Source organism: Tyto alba, unplaced genomic scaffold (assembly GCF_018691265.1).
Source record: "Tyto alba isolate M040663 unplaced genomic scaffold, T.alba_DEE_v4.0 Super-Scaffold_22, whole genome shotgun sequence".
NCBI classification, from domain to species: Eukaryota; Metazoa; Chordata; class Aves; order Strigiformes; family Tytonidae; genus Tyto; species Tyto alba.
The window spans coordinates 15,203,966-15,222,406 of NW_024881296.1; the positions used below are offsets into that span (position 1 = coordinate 15,203,966).

The following is an 18,441-nucleotide window of genomic DNA, read 5'->3' on the forward strand; positions in this document are numbered from 1 at the left end:
GAATGGTAAACAGTGTTTCAAGATTTAAAGATAATAATTTGAATTCTTACATAAGCCTTTCTCTGCATGCTGTACAGATATCTAAAACATTAAAACTTCTTATTCTTTCCAGTAATATGCTAGAGGAGACTAATAAATAGAAATGAATGTTGATGTGGAACATCATACCCTTTAAAATGAAGAACCCATTAAATCTAGACATCTCTGCAACTGCTACATTTCACTAACAAGTCTGTTTGTGTCTCCTGCCTGAAGGTACCCATAATTGCATGTTTTTTTTTAAACAAATATGAAACTATTACATATGAAGGAACTTGTTATGCTCAAAAAAAAAAAAAAAAAAATTAACAATCATCTTAAGAAAGACAGCTTTCAGTGCCTCCTTAAGAGTCTTTGGAATCTCAGGCTCTCTTACTAGGCACCAACTAGTCTTGAATAGTGCAGTCATTAAGAAACTGAGATGACAGTGAGTCCTGTCTGCTCAAGCAGTCATCACTCAAGGCAGAACCTCTTTGTTCCCAGGAGAGAAATCTGTGGTCAGTCTAAGCCTGCACTGCCCGCCCTTAGCATCCATCCCTGGGAGTGTATATCCAGCCTTTCCTTTGCACTGGTCGTTGTGCTTATTATATCTACAGTTCATTGAGTTGTTGCAGCTGAAACTGCCCCAAGGCAGTGGGGACAGTGCAGAAGTGGCAGCTCAGGCTTAAATTGGTTGCTTCTGGAGTGGACCCGCACCTTTCAATTCCTCTCTAGAGGAATTCGGCTGAATTCAGCTCCTTGGGAAGAAACAGTTTCAAATATTCTAATCTGAGATTGCATCAGCTGTAGTTGATTAAATAATAGGCACACTTTGCAAAACATTGGCTAAGATTTGGGTAAGAAATCCATCAAAAATAAAAAACAAGTGTCGTGCAATTCTTTAAACTCTGGAAGAAACACATGTTTTGAAATAATATATATCCCTCTTCGAATCTTTTTCCATGTAGGTATCAAAGTGACGACTTTCCGAGAATGATTTGTTAGACTGGATAAAATATACTCAGAGTGGATAAGGTGCCTAAAGGAGTTAAACCTTAACACAGGTTGCACTAATAAAAATTGCAGAGAGAAATGTTATACATCTGAATAAATCAGCACATATGGGAACTGATATACATTAGTTTGGAGTGAAAACTGTATTTTCAGTGCGTTTATCTATCTCTTTTTATACTGAATCCATTTTGTCACATTTTGAAGGTGACAGGAATTTGCATCTTTTTCAAGTAAATTAGAATACTAACAGACACCACTTTACCAAGTCAAGACATTGCTGTGGCTGGAAGAAAGACAAAGAAAGTAAGACAAGCAATTAGAAATCACACAATTCCTAAGTGAATTCTTTGTAGGCTAATAATTCAAGATGGGGAAGAGAACAGCAGATAAAGCATCTCAGGTATCAGATAAGCCAGTCTGGCACAGCATTTAAAAGCACTGACATGTGTGTTAGACGCATTTGGCTGACCTTTTGTTTATTTTCTGGGAACATCACCCCAGAGAATAAGACTGAAATTTCCATGGGGATTATTTCTAGAGTAAATTAATTGTTACTTACTGCATATCATAGTATGAATGTTACATGTATGTTTAAAGAAAAGTAAATGTAGCGAAACCAACAGGCTTTTTCCCTCTCAGCTCTCTTATAGACTGTCTATCTTGAAACCTTTTGTATAGAATTCAGACTCAGAATGCATGGAGTAACTTGGAAGTCACCCTGGAAAAAAAAATTACTGTTTTATAGTTTGACATGCATTTCTTGTGTGCTTTTGTTTAATTTGGCATTATTGTTTTTATATACTAACTCATAAACGTGGGTTTATAACCGTTATTTGTACTTTCATTCTATTTTGAATCCTGCAGCTTTATTTGTAATATTACTGTCTTTTTTTGTATAGTTAGTGTTGTCTAATGAACTTATAAATACTTCATTCTACTAGAATTTTAATAATGCCATCTGTTCACTTGGTGGAAAATGGCAAAACACATTGAAGCAACTGCCTTTTTTTTCTTGACAGCTGTATTTTTAAAGCTTAAGATTTAAGTCTAGGTGTTTTTCTTTAACAGTGGCAGTGAACAATATTGGAAACAAAAGGATACATTTTTGCACAGATCTTACTTTGTGAATTACATGTATCATTTTCTTTAGGTGCAATTTGTTTTTTTTTTTTTTTGATCTGTAATAAACAGTATTATTTTTTCTTTTTAGTAGGATTTGTTTTCTACCATGGCAGAAAACAAAGTAATCCTAGAGAGGTCAGTAAAGTACATCACAGTTAGTAACATGGGTTGTATTTGTCCAAGCTCCTTACTCATCCTGGCACCTCTGTCCCTCTCTCCCTGCACCTTCTCCTTCTGTTTTGAAGCACTTTTCTTTGGCTCTTCTTTCCACTTTCAGTCTTGCTTTATTTAATTATGTTAATGTTTGTATTTTGAACCACCAGCTTATTATGTAGTTATTAGGCTGTTCTCTTTGGTGTACTGTTTTGTAACTCTTGCAATTAGTTGTCAAAACAAGTGGCCCGATGTTTAGAAATGGTCAAGTCCATAGTAGCTCCTAAATGAATTAGTGCTGATGACCATTTATTGCTTGGGAAAATCAGATGGCCTTATATGTATGCCTATGTGGATGTAAGATCCAAATGGATTAACTAATGCAGCTCTGGTGTTCCTTAACTAGATTGATGCAGAATATAAAGAAAAAGTTTAAGGAGCAGTTGCGTCACGGAGTTTATCCAAATTCCTCTTTCAGGTATTTATGTGTCTATTGCTTATGTAAGAAACTCATTTTGGTTTTGACAAAACTATATGGCAGGCCTGATGAAAGAAGTTGGGAAGAATGATGCTGTAATCCACAAAATATGAGATTCCTCAATCACGACTGTTTCAAAACTGTTTTGAAGGCATGGGGAGAAGGGACTTAGATTATGAATTACCCTTTTCATACTTGCAGGAATAGATTTCTCGCTTGGTTGCCTGCTCTCAGTGTGTGATCATTAGTAGTTCTCTTAGACTGACGATTTGGGAGATAGACACAGCTCCTTATCCCAGCAGGTGGCAACTTCTGCCATGCTGAAGAGGTACGGTTGGCTCTGGTTCCCTTTATTTCACCGACAGAAGTGGTACTTCTACTCTTTCTTACTGCTGTGTTAGAGATAGTTTATTAGCTTCCCAGCTGATTTCTTTATACATTTCCTGAGTTCTTATTAGTATCTCAATTAATTTACCATCTGCATTGGATTTTGCTAGTTAAATAAAAAAGCACATGAAAGTAATTTTGTCTTGCGTGAACACATACAGTTCTTCGCTCTAAGCTTGTACAACTGAATTTGCAGATTTCTTTTGGATATTTCTACAATTATTATTTTTTCTTTCCATATCTGTCTGTCAGGTGGGCTGTGAGCAGAGAATTCCTTCTGAAACTGCCAGCATAATCTATTCTCTGTATTAGTGTGTGTCTGACACATGTTTGCCTTGCAACCACTAAAAATGGGATGTTTTCTGTCACCAAGTTGTTCTCATGTTCTTAACTGTAGAGGTACGATGATTGCCTCGCTGGCTTATGGTTCAATGTTTTGGTCAGCTAGATCCTTACAATGGGGCAGACACCTGTGCCTGATAGTGCAGCCAGTCCTCTCTTTGAAGCCCCTGTCAAAGTTTCTGTACTTAAAGTTGGTATGCAGTGGATTTGTTGGTGTAGTGTAGTGTGAGGATGTTGCTGGTGGGTCTATTCAGAAATGAGAAAATAATCAGTCCACTGAGGACTGGATTCTGCCTGTCAATTTTTGTAGAATCTTTTAGAAAACCTCTGTGGATAACAGGACTGAGTAATCTGGATGCTGATGGGCCAAGTTATTTAGTGACTGTAGCTCCTGATGTATGTGGGATGTTAGGTGCCATGACTTTGCAATGTGTTCTCGTGCTGAAGTGTCTGATGTTGGCTGTTACAGTGCATCCTCGAGGTTTACACAAGATCAATTGGAGGTATATAAACAGAGTTTCATTTGGAACATTCTTGTTTTCAGCCAGGATCAACTGGTATATGTCACATTTTTTATGCTGCTTTTTAATAAGCTCTCTGCCCAGTATTATAACCTTTGTCAATTCTTTCATGCATTAAATCAGAGATTCATTATATAGTGCAGAGCCTTAAGATGATGATATAGGGTCACAAGTGGCAGAGTCCCCACAACTTAGTGAATTACCTTTCTCACTTGATCTGTGGTAAATCATCATGTCTACTCATATTTGGGGTATTTAACTTCCTTTCAGTTCAAGGAATTGGGTGCCTGACTTCAGAAATTTTTGGAAAACCTAGTGCATGTATCACTGCCGAAAACTTTTCAAAGTCTGGCCTAGTATCTTTAATACTGTACCTGCTACTAGAGGGAGTTAAAATTTTGCATTTGTTGAAATGCCAGTATAAGACTACTGAACTCCACAATATATCTTAGGTTTTATTTTATTTTTTTGGTACAGCAGCCAAAAAGATAATTTTGGTGCCTTTTTTTTTGTTTGTTTGTTTGTTTGTTTGTTTGTTTGTTTGTTTGTTTTTGTTGTTGTTGTTGTTTGTTTTGCTTTGGTAGTTTTTTTTTTTTTGTATAATTCATATGGATTATAATTATCTGTCATTATAAATCTTTTTATAGGAAAAACGTCTAGTTTAGAAATTCAGATGGTACTGTCATTATCTTTTATAGAGAGCTATCTATAATTTTGTACTTACGTGTTCTGTTCCTTTACACTCACTGAAGTTATAATTATTTTTTTCTAATAATCTCCTCCTTGCAAGCAAAATGCTTCTCTCATGGTGGTGTTACTGATAAGTAGTAAATAGTTCAATCTTCTTTTTGGTTTCAATCTGTTTATCCTGTTAGTGTAACATGTCATTTTTCAAAGACCAAAATCCCAAATTATTTGCACATCATTATTCTGTAACACTCAACACATAGTCACTGAGAGCTTGATTGTGATTACAGACAAATCAGATGAAATATCCTAAAAGCAAGAAGTCTTCATTTGTAAATTTTATTCTGTCACTTTTTCTTTTTCAGTATTATCCAGATTAGTTTGAATGTTTTCTCAGTTTCTCAGTTTTCAATCTCCAGGGCAAAAGAAATAAAATACACCTCTAATACAAATGTACGTATGTTGTAGTTACAGTAGGGTTTCTTCAGAGGGATTGAAATGATTCCCCTGACGTAAATATGTTTCACACCGGATCACTACACCCTCCCATGTGGCAACCTATCATTTTAAGCTCTAATGATCCCTTACCCTTGTTGACGTTAGCAAACTTTTCCTCTGGGGCATTTTCTTTTGTTTCTTTTGTCAGCTGGTCTAAAGAGAAGAAAACTGTTCAGTCTTGATCTTTCTGCAGATGTTGAGGATTTTACTGCAAAGTTCAGTAACATGACATTTGTTTTCAATGTAGTCAGAGACACAGAAACAATAAAATCAGTCAGGCTGAAGCTTTTTGTACTATAGATTCTCTTTAGTAGATAAACACTGGAATCTGAAAATTTTAAACAACTTCATAAAAGCGTGATAGCTTACAATTTTATTATATGGACATGTTTTTTCCTTAAAAAAACATATATGTTTTATAAACAGAAAGAAATGATAATACAGTAAACAAAAAGGTAGGAATGAGAACAAAATAGAAAGGAAATGGAGGGAAAAAGTGTAGTAAAAATGTTGGCATCTGACGATCTTTTTCCACACGGTAAGTGTAAGATTACATTTTTCCCAACAAGCGTGAGATTAATTTGTTCTCTTGCTGTCACTGGGCCATATACATTATTTCCTGCTCCAGAAGGTAAGAACCTGCTAAAATTTCTTGGCATGTTTGGCCAGCAAATCTTTGGAGCCTCACTCCGTGCCAGGGATAGGAACTTAATGGTACTGAGCTGTGGGCACTCTGTGATCCCCCTCCCTTGCCTTGTAAGACTGAGTGGAGGATGGGCTGTATACAGATGTTGGGGAAAGAGGAGGAAGTGTCTTTCCTTAAAATCTTCCAGAGAGTTTATCAGTCAGGAAGAGGTATTCATGAACTAGGAATGAACAAGTCAAACTGAAGGAGCTCAGCAGGATCCAAAGAATATGCATAATAATATGTTTTTAAAATATTCAAATGTCTTGCAGTGGAAAATCTCTAACGTGACTTTCTCAGGTTGTTGGAGGTTTGTCGGAACTGATTCCAGTAGCGTTCTCTTTTAATGATCCTCTTCAGCTCTGAATCACTATACCTAACAGGAATGCCATGACATTTCATACATAAAACCATTTCTGGTTTCCAATGCATGCTGTAGCAGTTCTGTTGATTTCAGTGGAATTGCTTAAGGTATGTGTCTGAGTAGTGTTTGAGCCAACAGCGATGTAATTTTTTCCTTCTCATTGAAAACACCTGCTGAACACAATAAAACTTCAACCTTTGTGCAGTATATTTGAAACACATTCAAAAATGAAGGAACAACTCTATTCAGTAGTGAGAGAGCAGCTTAGTAGCGTTAATGCTGTTTTTAAAATTGTTTCTGAAATCAACTGGAGTAAACTTTAAGGATATCTTATACTTGTCAACCAACAGGATTCTGGGACCAAAATATGGGAGAAAAACAAGTTTTATTTAACAAGAGTGATACTGAAATTGTATTACTACTGGATGAGAGACTTCCTTCACCAAACATGTTTGCAAGACCTGTAATCAATTTTAAAGAAAGCTGCCTTATAACAGCTAGTGCAGTGAATGCTGAAGAGAATTGAGTGTCAGGCAAGAAGAGTGGTTGATATAGGCAAAAATGTGTAGCTGTGAACTGGTAAGTATGAAAAAATTTATAAGTTGTTATATGTGGTCTTCAGCCCATTGTCTAGTGGCTGTATTCCGGTAATAAACAGTGATAATTGCACCTCGTTGACTGGTAAGATAGATGAGCTAACCAATTTAACACTCTCTTCATTCAACAGTCGTGTTAAATAGGATATGCAGTCATAGGCCAATTACCATAAAACACAATGTGGGCTTTCTTGGTGAAGTACATTCACTGCTGAAAACTGTTAAGCTTCTTCCTGGTGTTCAGAGACTAGGTTCCAACATGACTTTTGCTGAGGTGTATTCAACTTGAGAGACTTTTACAGAATTTTATGAAACTTTTAGCTGATGTGGGGAAGATATTCAATATCCCACTATTTGAACAAAGTGAGAAGGTAAGTCTATGTTAATTATAAAGCAATTTTCTTGGTCATAATTTTGTGGAAATACCCTGCTTACATTAGCCTAAATTGTCACATCGAGTATGCAGTTGAGAATTTTTTGTCCATAGATATGCAAAGTACAGAACTACTATCAGTATGCTTTGTACTGCTAAGTAATTTCAGAAACAAGAGCAAATTCTGTATCTTTTGTACGCATATCTGTTTTCACAAGAGCTGGTGATCCTTTCAGAGGGTCCCTTTTGGAAATTTTCTGGCCAGAGTAAGTTGTCCTGCAAAATTGCTCAAATGTTTAATCAGTTTGGGGAGGACAAAGACCTTAAAAAACAATGAGCTTCTAAACGTTTAGCTATCTCTAATGAAGTCAAATGCACTGTCTCCTGGCTCCTGTTTTGTGTAGTGCCCTGCTTGCTTATCTGCGAAGGAGTATATAAAAATTTTAGGACGCTTGGCAGACAATATGTTTCTCTGCTTAGAATCTGCAATGAAGTCTTGGTTCGGGACTTATTTATTTTCTGATCCATGTTACTTTGTTGTTTAAGAAGAGAAGAACTGAGCACCCTTTTTCAGGAACTTTTGAAAATGTGGATCTTACTGTTGATGTAAAAGAGCTAGAATTCATGTTTTGTCCTGCTTCAAGGAAAGAAACCTAGTGTGCCACCAGGCATCAGTACTAATGAATATTCCCTTTCAATGTCTAGGTCTCTGTCTAAACAAACTGTCTAAGTTAGTTTTCTGTGAAGTAATATTACAAGTGTTTTCAAATTGTGAAATAAATCCAGACAATAGAAAATCAGGAGAGCTGTTCAGGTGCTCTTAGTGAGACTGCATTAAGAAGCAAGAAAATTTTGCATGATGGCTTTAGCATTTCTGTTATATATGTGTGATAGTTGCCACTTTTGGAAACTCACCCTCAGCTAAGGTGTCTTTGAAAGATCTTACAAATCAGTGGATGCATAAGCTGCCAGATGCAAGGTGTCTAAAACAAGAATGCAGAGTATCTCAAACAAGGATTTCAAATGGCAATTAAAATAGATTGACCAACTCATCTGATTGATGCCATTCTACCAGAGAAATAAATTAAACCTGATAAACTTTATTTCATGATGGTGAGATCAGTCTTTCACCAATCTACACTTATTGATGTGGGATTTGTATTGACATGTGGGTGTATGACACTTCTTAAGGGAAAAAAAAACAACAAAGGTATTTGTGCTGATCTAATTGCAATCCAAATAAGTTGTATCTTATTAGCTGAAGGAAAAGGAGCCTAAGTCAAATTCTGAAAAGTAAAACTCTTAGGTCAATCTGACATCTGCTGTGTGGCAAAACATTTCTTGGGAAAATGTGACTGTAGAGCTATCTGGGATCTCATGAAGAGAATTAATCCTAAGCGTTTGTTTCCAGTCATCAACAGTGGACCAGCAATAGTATTTAACTACACAGAACAAAGAACAGCATAAGACCAGGAAGAAAGTGCAATATTGTTTTTCCAAAAGAGTTCCTGTGGTAAAACTGACTAGGCATTGGATTATTGCTTCCTTGATAAATGCCTCAGAATATTGTATCTGAGATATTGAAAGCTTGCTTTGCATTAAAGTTGTCTTTGTGATTACTCTGGCTTGACATCTTTCAATTGTCAGATCATTTAGCTTTGTGGTTGTTTTTTTTTTTGTTTTGTTTTTTTGTTTTTTTTTTTTAAAAAGTATTGTGTAGAAATACAAGTATGAAATGAGATTTTTTTTTAATGTGCAAACTAAAATCTGAATTTTTCCTATTAAATGAACTATTACACAGTTTAACACCCCTTCACATACCACACATCCACACCGCGCGCCCCCCCCCCCCCCCACCAAAAAAAAAAAGAAACCCAACTAAACATGGCCTCCTGTATGTTGTGCCAAATACCAAACCTGGCCTCATCTATACTGTGCCAAATGCCAGACCTTCTGTGGAGTTTTTTTCCTGTCTGTTCCCTTTCTAGTTTTCTGCTTCTTCCTATCTTTGTTGTCTTGGTTTAGTGTGAAAGCTTTCCCAGGTGGATGTTGCCTTTAATTACTATAGCAATTATTATGTATATTTGTAGTGTGCTGTGTAGTTGTTAATTAGAATTGTACAGGTAGTAGATCTGAGGTATTAAGGTCTGTTAAATTGTAATTTTGTTCTTAAAACCCACATTTTATCATGGAATTCTTCTTATTCTTCCATGCCTCCTGATGTCCCTAACCTCTGAAGAGAGCTTTTTAAATAGTAATGTCTGCCAACTTGTCAAAATAAAACCATGTGTAACTTTATTCTTGTGGTCTGGGATAGTTACCTGGTTTTGAAAGTTTAGAAAGTGAACCATTTTCTGCACATTTATTAGGCTGACCTAGCTCACTATTGAGTAGAAGAACCTTATTGCTGGTGCAAGGGTTTTGGTCTGCAAACTGGGTATATGGAGGTGGTGAATACTTTGAAATTTAGTTTTATTTCCCATAGCTTCCCATTTTTCCAGTCATGGTATCTGTGTGTGCTTATGCTCAAATTAACAAGACATTAACATAATAGGCTTTATAGCATCAGCTAAACCAGGGTGTTCTGCTAGGTTACAGACGTGTGCCTAGTGCTTCTGGAGGGCAAAATTACCTCTTCCTCAGGTTGTGTGCTCTTCTGAGCTGGTTCCATCTCACTGCTGCTGACTACCGACCGCACCGTGCATCAGGCCACATTGAATTTTTATGTAAGATTTAACTCTATAGCAGGCTGCTATTTATTGATGTACTTTATGTCTCTGAATTTATTTTAATGGTTAATCTGTTTCTTTAAAAGCTTTGTATTTCACAGGGATGGAACTTGATTTACAAACAAGAGATCAGTGTGTTTGTACCTTTTAAACAAACATAATTTATGCCTTTTAAATAAACAGGAATATGCAAATTGTGGGTATTTTTCATCAGCCCCCTGTTACTTTCATATATTATTGAATCCTGTGTTTAGACTATTAGAGAAATTTATGGGAAAAGCTGCTGCTGCAATGATTTTCCCTGTATTTAGCTCACAGAAACTAAGTTGTAGGGGAAGTACCATACGCTGTGCTATGGCTAAAACCACAGAGGAGTGGTGCCAGCATTGAGGTGTACATACATCTTACCAAGTAGTGTGTACTTAGGCCTTAAAGATGCCTCTGCATCTCCAGAAAGGCAATTTGATTCACTCCAAATTCATGGGATCATGTTTCTTCCTTTACTCTTGGTGGGGAAAAAAGGCCTCTTGTTAGGCTTCTGGTTTCTTTAAATATGGAAAATTTTCTAGCTTGTTGTGTAGTAATTTAACTTGCATCTAGATGTATTAACAGAGTATTTGAAGCCATTTCTTTCCTTCTCCCCCTCATCTTTTGCTTTCCTTCTTCCTTTAAAAATATCTTCCATTTTTCCCACCAGCTCACAATCCCTGAATTGCAAACTTTGACTGTGGAGTTCTAATACCAAACTTGCCAAACACTTTGTTTATCTTTCTTCTGAAAAAATGGCATATTCATGATATCTCTTTTTTATTATGAAAAAGTATTGTCTCTAGTCATTATTGTTATTGAGTACCATAGGTGTTATTTTTTCCTTCCAGATCTGTTAGCATATTTCTTTCAATTTCCTCACAGATATAAATCAAACATTCTTTGATGGAATGACTCTCTGTCCATTTTCATGTCTTTGTACCCAACAAAATGGACCCAGACCTGGACAAAGACTTCCTATGTTAACTTTATATAACTTCTTAATAAAAGAATGATGCTTTTATTATAAATAAAGGAATTAACAATGAGTCGCAAGGCAGGAGTGTCACCTGTGTATCTCATGTTATACAAATTAAAGCACAGTGTTATATATGTGTGGGAAGTTTCATTTTGGGTTGAAGGCATTTGTAACATCTTGCTCAGATTATGAAACTGCATTGTCAAGGATCTCCAAGAATAGGAAGTCATTAATTGCTCTTTCTGATATTGGAGCACTGAAAATTTTTATATGGTGGCCCAAATAGAGATTATATAGAATTTTATACTGTGTGGTAAGCTTCAGATTTTGTGCATTTAATCTATCCTCTATTATTGGAAATTGCAGTGGCAATTATGTCTTGCAATAGTGTGAAAGAGATAGGATTATGATGGTAGTCATTTATACTAGATATATTACAATAAATTATTTTTTTTTTCCAATCGAGTAAAATCACTAGTATGATTTACCCATGCTTATCAGCATATACATACATGATTTTGGTAAGAGGATGCAGGATTGAAGGTTATTTGAAAAATGAGATTATTTTTTAAGGATATGGATTTATTTAGGATGTTACAAGTACTGAGTAGCTGAGAGAGAAAACAGCTGACAAAGTTAATACTGATAAATGCTGACTGCTTTACATGGGGAAGATGTTTCTAATTACACATATGCAGTAGTGGGCTCTTAATTATTTGTTAGCACTCTGGAGAGAGCTATTGGTATTACAAAATGTCAATGTTTAAAAGTGTTAGCCCAGTGTTTAGTAACCATCAAGAAACAGGTAAAATGTTAGGAATTACTCTTTTCAAACAGAGAACAGACCTCTAAATCATCCCTGTGTCATTCTGTAAGGCCCCGTTGTGTTTTCCCAAGCTGCAGCAGAGTTCTGGACTTCCCATCCCAGCAGGATGCAGGGGGATAGAGGAGGCAGGAGCAGTGAGAGCGATCAGCAGTGCAGAGTGGCTTGCTTGACACCAACAGCAAACCAGACTGGACCTCTCAAGGCAGGAAAGGTTCTGATGGGGTGTGAAGCAGAGAAAGGCTTGTTTGAGAGGTTTATTAGAATCACAGGCTCCATAGATAAGGTGAATAGCGGGCATCAGATGAAATTCATAATGTCCAGATTAAAAATAAAATATAGTTTTTCTCATAATATGTGTTTGAACTGTGGAAGTCTGAGAATGTTGTGAATGCTGAAGGATGGTAGCTCAAACAAAATTTAACACCCCTCCTACCCCTGAAAAGTCTGAGGAAGAAAACCCCATCCTAGTCTTTTAAACAGAAAAATATCACTGACTCAGGAACTGTTTGATCCTTAAACTACTGAAAACTGAGAGTATACTCCAGGGAAAGCATCATTATATCATCACTTGGTTTTCTGTTCACATCTTCTGTTGCTCACTGTCAGAAATCAGGTAATATGGGAGATGGATTTTAAGTCTAGCTTTGGCTGTTCTTGTAACTGGCATGTAGATTCATCCAGTCAAGGAAGATAATGTCACTGAACATTTCAGAGTACGTGTTATACATTTCATTGCAAACAACAAAACTACTTAAAATAGCTCAATTAAGTTTATGTTTGTGTTCTGCATGTGTAAATTACTGGTATATTGTTTGATTGGAGGTAAGAGAAGATTAACGTTCATTCATAGTTGTGAAATACATTACTTGGTAACACTAAATTTTGAGGAGAAATTTGTGTGATTATAGATAGAGCTCTTTCATTGGAAATAGATTCTTGAATCTGTTTTCTAGATTTTTTTTTTTCTAGCTTTATTGTTTAAAAGTTCATCCTAAATGTCAAGTTATGAAGAGCCTCTGCTGGTTATAACATTGAAATACTTGTAAATATTCCCTTCTCAAGGGGCACCTTGAGATCCCTCCTTCACCTGCAGATGATTTTGGAGAAAATGTAGTGTATCTTCTGTTAAGCAGCCTAGGTGATACTAGGTCTGTATCTGACAGAGATATATAAAATTCCATTCAATAAAGATGTATCAAAATATGTGCAAGTTAAGGTCCACAGAAATAACCATATACTTTGTGAGATTAAATCTATTTGATGACTCTATAATTAATTTCCAAAGCATTGTAATTTGATTCTTAGTATCAAATACAAGGTTACAAATAGTTCCCTTCATGTTTTCCAAAACAGCTAACCAACTGGAGGTTTGTAAGGATGTGTTTAAGTTGCTTTTGGTGTGATTGAACTGGAAGTTGGAAACGTTTCCTGTGGCAGATGCATTCTTGATGTATAACTACTTTCCCTTTGTTTTCAGAAATAAGACTCAGTATTTTAGCTAGTGCTCCGTTATTGTACCTGTGCTTATTTTTACATATTTAAATTACAAAAAAATGCATGAGAATCTGCTTGCATTTAAAAAGACAAAATATAATAGTGTGTATGTTAGTATATGTTTATATATACATATTTATATACAAATACATATATATATAACATTGTCAACTGTGTGCCTTTAACATGCCAGGTCACATCAGTAATATTCTTGTAGTCTTATTGTCATGAGGCTTTTTTTCCATATCCAAAGAAGTCAAGAGGTATAGCATCTTTGATCTTCAGAACAGAAAGTAAAAGTCTACTCACTAACTTGCTCACATATGTAGGAAGTTGGGGCATATATTTGGTAGAAAAGGGTCTTTGGTTCTCAGACTGTGTAATGCTGACTATTTTCTTACTGAATTGGTATATAAATGTAGGAGAACGATATAGGACTTATACGTTTAGCTGGCCTGTGAACTGACTTATGAAATGTAGTAAATTTCTTCTTATTATTAGTCAGGACAGAATTCTTGAATACTTTATTCTAATTTTAATTAAGTTTTAGATATAGAAGTTTAAAAGATTGTAAATGAACACCAGTCTCAGGATATTTAAATTACTTTATGGAGCCATGTTGTACAATGGTGCAAAAATTGTTTGAAGTGTGGTATCTTGTTCTGCATTCAGTCCAGAAACTTCCCTGAGTGCCTAATTGTGTGTTTTGTTTCCTCATAGATGAATCAACTCCTAAAGAAGTCAGCAGGGTAAGTGCTGCTTTCCATCCACTCTAAAAGGAAGTGTATTCTCTGAGGCCCACTGTTCACTTAAGATGATTTTTGTGCAGTCTGTGTTCAATATTTGAGTCTATTCCATGGACATGGTGGATCTCCAGAGGAAAAAAAAATGGTGTACTGACTAGAGAACAGTTAATAAGGAAAATAAATATTAAGAACACTTGATTTGCTGTAGATAAATTAAAGGTTGTTTTGTATTAACAAATTTAGAGTTCTCACAGAGCTATTTTCATGATCCAGTTTTAAAAAGGTACTTCACAGAAACCAGAAAAATCATGGGACTTTGAGCGTAGGAATAACAGCAGACTATTTAATCAGTCTTACTGCCTCAAGAGATGTCAACCATAAGAGAAAACAAGGGAAGGAATATGCCCTGTCTAATAACTCCCTTTGAGATATGCTGTGGTACTGATGAGCTAAATTCTGTAATTTGAAATATTTTGCAGTGTACTGTATGAAATGTAATGTAAAATCTTAAATAACTTATTTGGTAATAAATTCCCAACTCTAGCCTTACATCTGATTGCCACTGTGTCCTGCAGAATATGTAGTTAGGAGGATCTGTTAAAAACTAGTGCCTTTGCTGGGAATGACAAAAGATTGGTATGGGACAGTCTGTTGTTCTCGGATGTGTCCAGTCAGCCCAAAGCACCCAAATGTTATCTTGTGTAACATGAGGAAGCCACTTATAGCTGTCTGAGGTTGAATCAAAAAATCATAGTCCTGTTTTGCTCCTCTTCTTGAATGCCTTGCATAAACTATTTCATGTTCCCAGGAGAAACACAGTAGTGTCAGACGCAAATTAAAAATAAGGCTGGTTGAAAGACTGCAAAAGCTGTCTGGGTGGTCTTGCTCTCAGGGGAAGTCCTTTGGAAAATACTAGGGCAGGGAATGAGTGGAAACAGGCTGGTAGTGGAAACCTCGGTTTGGTAACTGAGAGCAGAGGGCTGACATAAGGGGGAACTGAAGTTCACCTCTTATGAGACTACAAAAAAGGGATTAAATTATGTCTAAAATGAGTTTATTCAAGCAGAAGTTCTCCATACATGTGATGTGCTATGGATATCTAATGGTGTTAAGAATTTCTTTGAAAATTAATACGTTTTAGTAATCTATTAACTTACAACACATTTTTTGGTTACCCCTTAGTATTCAATAGTTAAGACAGTTCAGTAAATACCTATTGGTGCAGCCGAAGATTATTGTTATTAGTATATCTGTATATATTGTTTGATTTCCAAATAATTAAATATCTGCCTAAAAATCTGAGGAGTCATTATTTCTGTGGAAGAGATTTCCTTTTAATTGTCGTTAATTTGGTAATTAGATTCACATTTTACCTAAAACTCTGTAAAATGGAATTACAAAACATATCTAGGTTACCACACTTGAGCTATTTAAGGCAAAAAAAGTAATCTCTGAACCCCCCCCAAGCCTGCCCTGCCAGTCACCCCATCCGTCTCTCAGACATGCTGGTCCCAGCCATCTCAGCGCCTCGAAGTCATATATAGTGACTCAGAGTTTTGCTGAAGATGGATGGGCTGTCACTTCATGCCTTGGAGTCAGTGGGGTGCAGATGATACCTCGGGTGTTCTTAAGTAGACATATTCTCCCTTGTTTGTGCACTTGGTGTATATACTGTGTTAGACTTTTTTTTTTTTTTTTTTAAAAAAGTACAGTACTTGAGAGCACTCAGTAACACACCTTACTGCAAAAGAACATGTTTCTTAGTTCATAGTATTTTTGAATAATGCTATATATAATAATGTAGACCATTGTAATACATCCTTTTTCTTCATCAGCACCTCAAACAGATACCAGTTTAATTAAAATCTGAACATAAATTAGAATTTAAATTGGGAAAGTTCCATATGTAAGTAGTATTTTTCAGACAAAAAGACATGTTCATACTAACTGAAGAATTATGAGTTTTAAAGTCATTAAGTGATACATTTTTTAATTCCTGAGAATGTCTGCAAGAAGAAGCTTATATCACAGGGAAGCAAAAATAAAGGTCAGTGAGAGGAAATTTATTGCAGAATTAAATCACCAGCTTGTTTAAAATATTATAATAATTAGGAACCAAGGCAGAATTATGCTGAAAAATGTGGTTTTCATTGCTGTTTTTTTTTTTTTTTTTTCCATCTTTCAGTGTTGGGCAGAGTGAAAACATTAAAACATTCATAGTCATGTGTTGTGACAACCATCGCTTCAAGAGTTACCTTTTCTGTTGTTCTTACACTGGACAACAGAATTAAATTGGGGGAGGATATTTTTAAAAAAAATTGTTTAACAACTTGCTCTCCCCCAAAACCCTTACCTTTTTTCTTTGTAAATATACAAGATTATAGGATTGTTCTAGGGGGTCTAAATGCTGCACTTGTCGTTCATTTTCCCATTTTTCTTTTTATCAGCAAAATGCAGTGGATGAATAGTGTCCAGATTTTTGAAAAAAATAATTTACTTCTTGAATTACTGGAAGGAAATTTCAGTATTTTCAAGGGTTTGTATTGCAGTTTCACACTTTGAAAACTAAAGAAGTTCTGAAAAATGCTGTTGAATAGGAAATTCATTTTTAATCTTTTGATATTTTAGCAGATTAGCGGAAAAAATAAAATAAAGTAGCAATCTTGTCTATCAGAATTACATTGCGTGTTTTTGAAACAAGGTGAGAGTAGGAGAAACCTGCCACGTATTTTAAATTCTGAAATCTGTAGCACAGAAAAGAAGCATTTCAAAATTTATTATTTTTAAATCTGGTCTACTAATGGCAATTTCATCAGTATTTTGGTGTTCAGAAGTTATATGTAAAGCTATCCTAGACTGGGCTGATGTAGTAGCTGACAGGTGGGTGGAAAACAAAAAAAAATTCCTGATTCCTGTAGCCTGCTTTTGACATAAGAAGAGCTCTTGCTGCAAAATATCTCATGAGCATCTGTGACCAAACAGTGAACCTGTGAACTTCTTTCTGCATGCTAGATTCCTGTATTTATGAAATATATGTAACTGGGGACAGAATCTCCTTTCCTCATCATGTAGTATTAGGAACATCCTTGGAAATGCTGAATTTCTTCTGCTTACTTATTGTGCAGATGTGTGTTGGCTGATCCCATCCATCCTAGCTACAGAATTGGTTTTCTGGGCAGAAGGATTTCAGGAAGAAAACTGACTATTGAATTATTTTGATGAAGAAAACTAAAGCTGAATTTTATACTTTGTTTTTACTTTTATCTGCAAAAGAAACAAAAATAGAGGAGTGTAAGTTTAAGCGCTAAGTGCATATGTATTCATGTATATCTAGACTAAAGATACATTTGTTTGACAGTATTAGTGAAAACAGTGTGCATTGGAGACATGTTATTCTTTTCAGTTGGCAAAAATAACCCCATTCCTACATGAACTATAGCCAAGATTTTGTTCTACGTGCTGCTAAGTTTCCCATGATCACTGTGTGCTCTTTTGTACCTCAGATTCTGAAGTTTAAACAAAAATACTTAATGTTCCTGATACGATCACAGCAAAATTAGCTGTTGTTCATTTTGCTTAATGACTTTCCATTCCATGTTTACTTGAACAATACTTCCAGTGAAGCTGCCTTTTGGCAAGTACCTTTGCTTTCTAAACTCCAGTGATGCCAACAGCAATTCACTTTGCAGAAGTTTACCATATAAACACCAGAAAATTATTACCTAGCAAGTGACTAACTCATTTACAGTACTTTGTTCTTAGAAACAGGAATAATATTTTAAGCCTCTCCTTTCCCCTTTTCGGACTTGGAGCTTTTGGCAGCTGCCTTGGCACCAGCTAGGACCCAGCACAGTATGTCACTGACAGTAACAGAATTAGCAAGTGTGTTTTCAGTAAATAGATGCAATAATTGCATGTATCTTCCCTATGCAACTGATAATAAAAGTTTGGGCTTTTATGACATGTTGGCAAAGCAAGCTCATTCTTTGTAGTATTTCTTTATTAAATATGGGATTTAAATGTTTTCGTACAGTCCCAGAACTGAAGACTGCAACAGATTAGTCAAAAAATTAGGGGAACTAGAACAAACATATATTAAGCCTTTAGAACTGGTACAAATGGCATTGCACCCATTGTCATGAGAAGATGATGCTTGTATGAGCTGATTTCTTTATAAAGAAAATCTTGTGGATACTGTGATAGTGATAAGCAACAGTGGTAGGAAAATGAGGAAGTTTATTTTTATTTTGTACATTATGTCTTTAGAGTGCTTGCAAGACAAGTATTAGAAGGGAATGTGATTTTATAAAAAGCTTTTTAAAAAGAGGAGCAATATTCAGCCGTGTCAAGTTAAAATGAAGCTCATTATGCTTTCTTATTATATAATCTGGAGAGGTGTTAT

General features: G+C 35.6%; 1 protein-coding gene across 3 annotated transcripts in view; it reads left to right on the forward strand.

Moving 5' to 3' along the window:
- The window catches only part of PDE10A (phosphodiesterase 10A), a 190,743-nt gene that overhangs the window by 99,212 nt on the left and 73,090 nt on the right, over positions 1-18,441 (forward strand). For all 3 annotated transcript variants that reach the window (XM_033011622.2, XM_033011623.2, XM_033011621.2), the window contains one exon: positions 14,014-14,042. In XM_033011622.2, coding sequence (XP_032867513.1) covers positions 14,014-14,042 — 29 coding nt within the window. The remainder of the gene's footprint in view (positions 1-14,013; positions 14,043-18,441) is intronic.